General features: G+C 35.6%; 1 protein-coding gene across 1 annotated transcript in view; it reads left to right on the top strand.

The window, feature by feature from the left end:
• Positions 1-11,507, top strand: part of AHI1 (Abelson helper integration site 1) — a 345,247-nt gene that overhangs the window by 151,713 nt on the left and 182,027 nt on the right. The window contains 2 exon segments of the mRNA XM_042782719.1: positions 5,413-5,530; positions 8,562-8,573. Coding sequence (XP_042638653.1) covers positions 5,413-5,530; positions 8,562-8,573 — 130 coding nt within the window.

Here is an 11,507-nt window from a genome sequence, read left to right as displayed (position 1 = left end):
ATGAGTACAATCAAGTGCTCGGGAATTCCCATTCTTCTCAATGTTATCCATAATTTGTCATGATCCACACAATCAAATGCCTTTGCATAGTCAGTAAAACACAAGTAAACATCTTTCTGGTATTCTTTGCCTTGAGCCAAGATCCATCTGACAACAGCTATGATATCCCTTGTTCCACATCTTTCTGGTATTCTTTATTTAGAGAGCTCTACGCAGTTTGTTGTAGTTGGAACATAGTAGGCAGAGCAATAAGCTTGCAAAGACAGGTAGTTTGGGGAATATGGGAAGCTTTATGTACTACAGTAAAAAGTATAGATTTTATCTAGTGGGACACTGTGGACTCTTTGATGATGGCTGGGAGCTCTGGTGGCATAGTGCTTAAGGCATTTGACTGCTACCCAGATAGCTGCCAGTTCAAACCCTCCAGGCACTCCTCAGAAGGAAGACTGGGCAGTCTACTTCCAGTAGAGGTAGTAGTAATATTTCCTGCAGTAGAGTTACCACCTTGGAAACCTAAGGAGGGATCGCTATGAGTCGAAATTGACGGCAGTAAGTTAGAAACTAAGCATTTTAGAAAAATCATCCTGCTAACAGTATAGAATAATGAGAAAGGAAGCAGGGGAGATAGGCAAATAAATCAAGAGACCATTGCAGTATGCAGGAAGTATGAAAGGGCTGGACGGAATCACTGACTATGGAGAAAGAGAGTGGGATGTGATGTCAGAGAACCTAATGACTTAGGCACTGACTCTGTGGAAGGTGAGGGAAAATCAAGGATGATTTCCAGTTTTCTGGCATGGGCAAATAGATGAATCACTATTCAAGGTTTCCTTGAGGAAGTAAATATTAGGGGAAAGGTAACTTTAGTTCTGAACTTACTGATCAGAAGAGTTTACAGTTGAAGCAACAGCAGCACAGAAGGAAAATGAAGAGAAGAGACCCTGGGTACTCCTGCACAGCGTAGCCATGAAGGTAGAAGAGAGCCCAGAGAGTGTAGCAGATGACACACAGGAAATGGCTGGACGCAGGCAAAGAACTGAGACAAAATGGTTTTCCAGAATCAAAGAAAGGAGAATGAATAACAGAGGAATGAATCAATCTGCTGAATTTGATCATTTGAGGTTCTTGGTGACCTTAAATTCCACTTTAGTGTTATGAGAGAGAAAAGATTTTTGTAGCCATTTTAAGAGTTAATGGCTGAAGTATATATATGCACAGTAGTAGCAGTTGTGTGCTATTTTTGAAGGAGTTGAGCTTTTAATAAGTGTAAGGAAGTTGTGAAATCAGAGTGAGAGTTTTTGTTTGTTATTTGCTGTTTGTTTTTGTACTAAATTAGAAGGGTCTTTGTTTATAGCTAAAGGTCCCTGGGTGGTGCAAACAGTTTGGTCTTGGCTACTAACCTAAAGGTTGGAGGTTCAGGTCTACCCAATGATGCTGTGGAAGAAAGGCCTGGAAAACCCGATGGAGTGCAGTTCTACTCTGAAATATATGGGTTTGCCATGAGTTGGTATCAACTCAGTGGAAACAGGTTTGGTTTATGCTTACAGTCTATGAGGAACTAGCTGGTAGAAATTTGAAAGTATAATTTGGAAGCGCCTTAACGATATTCCCAAGGGAGTGAATAAAGGGGTTATTCTTGAATAGAAGGTACCTCTTTCTCTGACACTAGAAGAAAGGAGATGAAGGTAAATGAAAGGAGTTCAGAGAGTTCAAGACCAAATTTTCCCTGTGAAGTAAGTAAATGTGCTAAGAGAGACCAGAAGGTAAAAGTTTGGGGAAAACCAGGATGCAAGTAAGTAAATTGTTTTTCCCTGAAGAACATGACTGGGTAAATGATTTGAACAAATACTGCATCTTATTTCAGTTTTATGAGGAGGAATCAAAAATGATTTAAAAAAAAAATCAGAGGCTCAAAAATTTGACTAAATATTATAAAAGAAAACTTCTTCATGGCTGATCCAAATTGGAATTCTAGTTTTAGCTCAGGCAGTAGTGACGAAGTGAATTTTCACGAGGAGTGGGAATTTTCTGGCATCTTCACGGAGTTCCTTCCTGGTCTCTTACTTCACTGCCCCAGCTCATAGAAAATCATTGCAAGCCTAGAGATCTCATCTGAATTCTTGTTTACGATGCCAGAGGCTCCTTATTTCTCAGATTTTGTAACCAAGAAATTACGTAAATAAAAGCTGCTTTTAGAATTTATATTATGAAAATGTTAACATACCTGACTTTAGATACCTCGACTTTGACTTTGGCTCAAGTTTTCTGTTTTTGTTCTTTAACACTAGAATTTTAATTTTTGCAACAGACATGATTTGCAACGCAGTATTTCCTGAGTATTATTATTTTTGCAATGAAGCCTTCAAATTAAAGAACTATCTGTATTATTGTTCAGAATTAATGGGAAAAAGTAGAAAGAGGGTGAAGAAATGAACATTTAAAATTATAAACAGCATCACCATTTTTTCAGTTAAAATTTTAAACCAATTTGAACTAGCTTTTCATCTTAACACTTCAAAAACTGTTCCATTTCAGGTGACTGTGGCAAATACCTAAAATGATTAGATTTGCAAGTATATATGGAACTAAGGGTTATCTCTCTCTCAAAGCTTTTGAAATGTAATCACTAAACGGGAAACTGATGGTTAATTTGTCTGGCCTGCACAATCAACTTTATGCTGGGACAATGACTTTAATAGGAAAATTAACCTCCTGTTAGAGAGTTAATGTTTGCGTAATTTGCATAAAGCTGCTATACCCTAAAGAAGGAGGGAAAACAGTTTTGTGGTTACACTGGCAGAAATTCTGGGTGATATTTTTCTTCTTTTTCCCAATTACAAATTTTTATTAAATTTTTATGCTTTCAGTGTTCCCCAATATGGAGCTATTAAACTGACATTGGCAGACTGTGGTTTTGGCATGAAGCAAGCAGAAATGTGTGTTGTGAAAAGAGGGTAGATTGGTGTAGGGGAGACTATCTTAGCCAACCTTTCTGTTGTTGTAAAATTATTAAGCAATTCTTTTCCACAGCATATATTTCAAAAATAGATATTGCTTCACTCTATTTAATGGTGATTATTATTTTTCTTCCTCTAAATGAAGTGGTGATTATGTGTAAGTTTTAGAAATACTTTGAGTTCTAATTTAAAATTGAGATAATATGAACAGTTATTCCAAAACTGTAAAATGAATTTATCTTCTCTGTTATGTTGCCACTCGTCACTTTATGGAAATATGAACAGTCTCCGAAGAAATGTGTCCAGAAACAGTGGAAGTATAAAAATACATAGGAAGACCATGTAATTTTAGATAATAGATTTTTTAAAAAAATTTAAAAACCAGGATTTTATCTAAAAAAAAAAAAGTTACATTCTGTTTCAACAGAGGCATTTAAGTATTTTATTCTAGTCTTGTTTTTGAAGAGGAAGACTAAAAGGCAAGTTGTGTGTATATGTGTCCCGTTTTGTTTTTTTTTTTCCGTGTCTCCTGCATACACCTGTTCTATTGTTCCAGATTTCAAAATGCATTGTTTGACATATAGGATGCAAATTTTTAAGAACACAGAAGTAAAACTGAAAAATGATTCTAAAAAGAGAAGTGGATTAATTAGTTAAGTGATAAATATGTCATTTTATATATAGCACTTCCACTTAAAAGCTTAGCACTCAGAAAAACTTACATCATATTGTTGTTGTTGCTGCATTAAATATTCCAAATTATCCTTACTTCTAATGAAGTATAATAACAACTAGTATTTATATAGCACATTATTTCTAGAGAACTTTTTGGTTTTCCTTTGGCTATCTGACCTATTTATTCTATTTCTTACTGAATATTTATGCTTTATAGTTAGCGCTGGGAGTAGCAGTTTGTCACCCCAGTTCATCTTCCTGCTCCTCTGGCACATTCCCAGTGAAGTAACTAAAAGTGGGAACTGAAGCTCAAAGACATGAAGTTACTTCCTCCTTATTTCAGATAGTAATATAAATAATCAAAATCAATGTGGGGCAGTATTTAATAATGGCTCCTAACAGAATTTTTAAAGCTGGATAATTTTTTTAACACTGATGTATTTGACTCCACCTAATTAATCACAACACAACAACAATTAGTCTTTTAAATATTTCAAGAGAGGGCATCATTTACTGAGTTTATATAAGTTCGAACTGTATTACTATGTTCTTAATTATTTGACTTTATCCCAAAATTTGCAAAAATGCTTTGTACTCTGATAAAAACAAGATCATAAAAACACTTGCTACCACTGTTTGAAAGAACCATTTACAAACATTATGCAAATAATGAGTCAGATAAAAGGGCAGGTAACCGCAGCCCACCACTATCATACACAGAAGATCAAAAGGGAATTTTAAAATGCAAACACAGTGATAGTGCTCTTTGTAGTTTTTATTACTTGAAAAATAGGAGGAGAACATTGTCATATACTAGTACATGTACATAATAAACTATCATTTAACATTTTGTTAACTCAGATTATATTTTTGTAATAGATTAGAAAATTACACTTCCAATTTTTTCAAATTTAGAGCATGTTGGGATTCTTGAAAGTGATTTTTAAAAATCATAAAGATACAATGAATGATTTATAATAACAGGCAAGAGATTAGATCATTCCTGAAATCTGAGTTACAAGATGAATTTACTGATCAACATTTAGAATGTTCTTGTGTGAACTATTCTTTGTTTCCCTACAATAGCTGAAGTAATAATGTTACACTCACTCATTTCTGTGAGACCATTGTACTCAGACAATCATAGGTTTTATGTGTTGGAAAACATATACGCTTACAGAAATTTTGCTTGATCATTATTTTAATGCTGTTTTTAAACTGTGTCTTAAGAATAAGATCTTTTGATATAGTGGAAACTACTCACAGAATTCACATGGAAAGCTAGGTTACAGCTGTGTTATCTGTGTCACCACAATGTATGTAAACATTATATTACAGGTGTTTTCTATGCACTCTCTGAAAAGGAAGTACCTGCTATTTCACTACAGTGTTAAAGAAATGTAGGTGTGAAATATTTTAACTCTTTCGTGATTGAAAGCAGCTGATGGGTCACTTCTATTTTTTGCATTTCTTTGTGTAATTTAAAACTGACCACTGTTTCAAGTTATTAATAATGTCAGCTCCATGATAAGCAGACTGTTACAGCCAAACAGATTTACTTTCATGTAGTTGTGCTTTGATCACCACTGTATTCCTTCCTTAATGAAAAACTGTTCTGTTTTGTACCTTAAAAATCAACAGTATAAATAATTTCTACCCCTTTTGATGTACCATGTGCCCTGATTACATTGTAGAGTAAGCAGATACTTCTCAGCCAGTTTTTGCATTCAGTAACCCAGGAAATTGCCCTTTAGTTTCTGATTTGCCTTTCTTCTTACAGGTCAACAAAAATCTCTCCTTTTCTTCAACTTCAGCCTCCTCCCAACAGCCCAAGTTAAAACAATCAAACATGCTGTCCGCTAACGAGATTCTGCGTCCGTTTGGTTTCACTCAGACTGGTGAGCCTCTTTCTTAAAATTTTTATTATTCTTTTAAATGCTCAAATGCTATTTTTTAAAAAAGAATGTAATTTCTTTTCACTCCAGCACTAAGTGTATAGCATTGAAATGGTCAGTTTTTACACTTGATGAATTACATTCTGTTAGCTCTTTTTGTCTTTAAAATCACAAAAGTTATTTCAGGATTTGAGTTTGGTAACTTTAACAGTAGATACTTTCAATTTATATTCTGTTGAACAGTTAATAATTTAAAAGTATTCTTAAACATGTGTAACATTAAATCTTACTTAATTTCCCAGTTGGATAAAGGAATCATAGTTTATGGATAGTTCTATTTTATCATTCATTTCAAAGAAAGCCAGTATAAAGTGCTTTTTGGCTGAAACAGGACGCAACTTGCAGCAATATCTTGTCCTTCAAAGTTGACAAATTAATATGCAAAGAAACTACTTATAAAAATCTTCTTTTATTTTATTATCTTTTATTATTTTTATTTATTCAATTCAATGTCGCTGAATTGAAATGAACTGTACAATTGCAAATTTTTAGGCTAATGCTTGAAATGAATTTGAATAAGATTTTCAAAGGATATCAAAGAAAAAATAAGTACAAACGTTTAGTTTTGGTATTGAAAGATGACTTTTCTGCTTACTAGTTACATATATTTGGCAGTATTTTTTCTGTTACTGAATTATTTTAGAAGAATGAAATAGCTAATAACAAAACAATTGTCTGACAAAAAGATTACATGAAGAAGAAACTTGAAAAGGCCAACATAATTTACTTAGACATTTGGAAGCAATATAACTTTTCTACTTCGCAAGTGCTTGGTGTATACACACGCAAGTTATTTTAGTCTTGCTGTATAGATTACATGTTACATATGGAAAAGATACATGACTTGGATTCAGAGCTCTAATGTTCAGTCCTGACTATGCCTTTTATTATCTTTATTACTTACAAAGCTTAGAATAGTCATTTGAAAACTGGGAATCATGGCTACATTATATATTTTTGAAGCCCAAGTGAAATACCATACATGAAAACTCTTTGTAAACCATAATCTATTATATGAATGTAGCAAACCTAGACTGTTAATAATATGCAAGACATTTAAATTTTTAATTTAAATGCCTTATATTTAAAATTTCTGGTGTTCTGTATGTCTGCCAGAAGTTGGAATGGTATCGTTGGTCTTTGCATAAACCATGCACTACCCTCCTTAGACTCTCTAAATAGATATTTGGTTTGCCTTCAGACTTTATCCTTGTAATGGCTAGGAGAAGGGGAACTGCCTGTCACCACTCCATCTCTACTACCTCTTTCTGCTGAGGTTTAAAATTTCAGAGAACAAACCTTTCATTCCTCATATCCGGATTGAAGGCTTAAAATGTAAATGTCTGGTTGAGTTGATACATTAATTAAAATTCAGTCAAATAATGTCTTAGGACTGTTAGCCAACAAGGTGTAGCTATATAAGAGATATAAAATTCTTTCATTTTCTGTAAAGGGAAAGAGTAGAGAGGCTAAATAGGGAAGGCCTTTGAAATGGAAAGAGAGATTATCAGAGAGGCAGATTAGCAATACAGATAAAGAATAAAGGGAAAACAGGATATGATAAGGGCAAGCCTTGCAAATTTCACAATTGTGACTAGGATTGGCTTCATTTACTTAGAGCTTTCCATGGCCAGATAGGCCAGAGTGGGGAATTTCTTTTGAGTCCTAGTGGCACAGTGGTTAAATCACTCAACTGCTAACCAAAACGTCTATAGCTTGAACCCACCAGCCACTGGGGTGGGAAAAGATGTGGCAGTCTTTGTCATAGAGATTGCAGCCTTGGAAACCCTATAGGACAGTTCTACTCAGTTCTGTAGGGTTGATATGAGTAGGATTCAACTCATTGGCAACAAGTTTTTGTCCATTGATGTGTGCACTATCTATGAAGCATCACCATTAAGCCATATGAAACATAGTAGTATTGCTGAAAGTGAAGAGTACTTGAAGCACTTACTGATGAAGATCCCAGATTGATTGATATATTTGAATTACGATGTTGGTGAAGAATATTGAATATACCATGGACAGTCAGAAGAATGCTCTGGTGGCGTAGGGTGTTAAGGCACTTGACTCCTAACCAAAAGGCTGATGGTTCAAACCCACCAGCCACTCCTTGGAAGGAAGGTTGGGCAATCTACCTCCGTAGTGTACCGCCTCGGGAACCCAAGGAGGGGTCGCTGTAAGTCAGATCTGACATCACAGCAGTGAGTTTGGGTTTTTTTGGTTAAAGTTTAAGAGCAGGGATTGAGATATAGGTATACATATAACCAAAACCAAACCCACTGCCACTGAGTTGATTCCAACGCATAGTGACCCCCCCAGTGGGTTTCTGAGGCAGTAAGTCTTTACGGAAGTACATTGCTTGGTCTTCCTCCATGGAGTGGCTGGTGAGTTTGAACCACCAGCCTTCTGGTTAGCAATCAAATGCCTTAGGCACAGTACCACCAGAGCTCCTTGGTATACATATAGTGTACATATTTGCTGCGGTTGTTGTGAGGTGTGGTCACATCAGCTCCGACACATAGTGGCCCTGTGGACGACAGAATGAAACACTTCTTGGTCATGTGTCATCCTCACATTCCTTGGTATACTTGAGCCCATCATTCAGCCACTACTTACGGATACAGATAACTTTTTTTTTTTTTAGTAAAAACTACTTTGTTAAAGGCTGTCTCCTAGGGATATGGACTAAATATTGCAATCCATAAAATAAAATGAATCCTTTTATTAATAGGAATTTACTTATGTAATGCTCGTGTCAGGAGCTGGTAGCATAGCATCTAAGGCACTTGACTGCTCACCAGAAGGCCGGTGGTTCAAACCCACCAGCCACTCCTTGGAAGGAAGGTTGGGCAATCTACTTCCACAGTGATACCGCCTCAGAAACCAAGGAGGGGTCGCTATGAGTCAGGTCCGACTCGACAGCATATAGCAACAACAACAATCTTCACGTCAACATTTTTTTTAACGGTAGACTTGGATTTCAGTGCAGGGGTGACGTGATTTCTGAAAATAGTCAATTGCTTCTGTCTTCTCCAGGTTTTGTTTGTATTCTCCATGAGGCCCTATAAACAATATTAAGCTTGGTAGCCAAGCATTTCATCCATCTCACCTGCAATGTCTTTTTTACCTTGACAATCAATGTATTTGATTTAAACAGAATCATAAAATCATTTAGATAACTTTAACTTCAGTATTGGTTAGGAGATTTGTCAAGTTAATTTTTGGGCTTCTACATGTTGAATAATATTTGTAGACTTTTTTTTGTTGTTTTTTCCATTTATTCTGTATACCTTTGGTAAGTATATACTTAACCAGCTCTTAAAATTAGAGGCTATCTTTCCAGTTAAATTTTATTTGTGTTGTTTTTAAGATTTCAAATTTTTGTTAAGGTTTTACCTTTTTAGAGGGAAAAGCAGAATTTTTTAGATGATATAACTGAAATGTAAATGAATCCTGGGTTGAAATTGCAGAAATGCTGTGATACTGTCTTACCAACATTGTATTCCATTGTAGGAGGGAGAGTACATCTAAACCAGAAACATGACAGAGCTCATATTTCAAGAGTAAAACATTTTGGCAAAAATTAAAATTCTCAATAAGCATAGCTGATGGTAAAAGGGGGTTTCCATTTTAAGGAAGGTAAAATGAGCTTCAAAGAACTTCTCATCCTGTCAGAATTGGATGAGCTTTCTGTTAATATTACATAATGAACTTTAAACTATTAATTGAGAAAAGAATGCTTTATTGAATTCTGATTCCAAACCTCCAAAATTCCCAAGATTTCAGTTCACATGATGAGGTGGATGAATTAATTTACTATCATATAAATATAATCTATATAATTGATTTTCTGTAGGCCAGTATCCTTAAATGTGCTTTTTGGTACTAAAAGGAATAAAACATGCTATTATGTAATTTTTAAAAGCAAGAATCAGTTTTCCAAGCAACCACTTTTTGGGATTCAACATATGTATTATGGTGGAAAAAGCATTGGAGTTGTGATCAGACCAGAAGAGCGAGCTTGATCCCTAATTCTGCCACTTCTTAGCTATTTGTCTTAAGTAGTTGACTTTCTCACTCCAGCTATATTTTGTTTTACCAAACCAAAAAATCCAAACTCACTGCCATGGAGTCGGATCCAACTCATAGCAACCTCTCCTTGGGTTTCCAAGGCAGTATCGCTATGGAAGTAGATTGCCTAACCTTCCTCCCGAGGAACGGCTGGTGGGTTTGAACCACTAGCCTTCTGGTTAGCAGTCAAATGCCTTAGGCACTATGCTATGTGTTGTTAGGAGCCATCAAGTCTGCTCCAACTCATTGCGACCTTATGTACAACAGAGCAAAACACTCTGAAGTCCTGTGCCAGCCTCACAATCCTTGCTATACTTCAGCACATTGTTGCAGCCACTGTGTCAATCCATCTCCTTGAAGGCCTTCCACTTTTTTGCTGACTCTCCACTTAACCAACCATGATATCCTTCTCCAGGGAGTGGTCCCTTCTGACAACATGACCAAAGTAAGTGAGACGAAGTCTGGCCATTCTTACTTCCAAGAAGCGTTCTGACTGCACTTCTTCTAGGACAGATTTGATAGTTCTTCAGGCAGTCTGTGGTGCTTTCGGTATTCTTTGCCACCACCACAACTCCGAGGTATTAACTCTTCTTTGGTCTTCCTTATTCATTGTCTAGCTTTCACATGCATATGAGGCTATTGAAAACACCAGTGGCTTGGGTTATGCGCACCTTAGTCTTCAAGGAGACATGTTTGCTCTTCAGCAGTTTAAACAGGTCATTTGCAGCAGAGTTGCCCAATGCAGTTTCTTGACTGCTATTTCCATTGGTGTTGATTGGGGCACTAACTAATATGAAATCTTTGACAACTTCAATCTTTTCTCCACTTACCGTGATGCTGTTTATTGGTCCAATTGGGAGGATTTTTGTTTCCTTTATGTTGAGGTGTAATCCATACTGCAGACTGTAGTCTTTATACTGTCCCTATATTATTTACTTCATAGAATTGTAAGGATCAGAAAAATACTTTTAAGTTCTTTGGAAAACATAAAATATTGTCCATATAAATAACGAGATTTTGTGAGAGATTCTTTGGATTTATTATTATTATTATTACTATTACTATTTTGAAATCATGCATTATGGTCAAAGGAAAAAAAGAAGTTGTATTTTAAAACATGATCCAATGAAATGTGTTAATTGATGATTAGAGGGGGAAAAATGCATCAGAGAGGCAAAAAATAGAATATTTATATGTGTGCCAAAAAAAACATTAAGATGAAGTAAATTTAAGGTTTGAAACTTGAATAATTCACCAAAATAGCCTTAACTTTTGAAACTTTAGTTTTCCACATAGTATCTCCTTAACCTATATTTGACATGTAATAAGAAAGCATTAAGGCCTTAAGATAATGAAAATCAAGATGTAACAGGCCAAAATCTGTGTAAGAGATGCCAGTGGGATTAGAGAGAGAATCCTTTGTTTCACAGGTGATGAAAAGAAGCAGAAACATCAGTAGGACTTCATTTACTAGCTTTTTGGGATTCTCTTAGGATTTGATTTTCTCTAAAAACAGTCTGTAGGGGCATCAGAAAAATTGAGGTACTTCAACTAATCCGTTCTTGCAAACCATAAAAATAATTTTTCATCAAATATAGTGAATGGAAGGAGCTCTGGTGGCACAGTGCCTGGGGCATTTGCCTGCTATATCAGAAGGTTGGAGGTTCAAACATGGGGCAATCTATTTCTGTAAAGATTGACCACCTTGGAAACCCAATGGGGATCACTGTGAGTCAGATTTCAGTGAGTATCGTTTTCATTTATAGTCGCTATTGATATATTTAATGAATAGCTCTTATGCACTGAATGTTCATTTAGTGTTAATGCCCTCAGTTGAAATACAAAA

The sequence above is a fragment of the Orycteropus afer genome, unplaced genomic scaffold, assembly GCF_000298275.1.
Source record: "Orycteropus afer afer isolate SDZICR_OR568_19922 unplaced genomic scaffold, OryAfe1.0 scaffold00428, whole genome shotgun sequence".
Taxonomy (NCBI): Eukaryota; Metazoa; Chordata; class Mammalia; order Tubulidentata; family Orycteropodidae; genus Orycteropus; species Orycteropus afer.
This window is presented reverse-complemented; position numbering and strand designations above follow the sequence as displayed.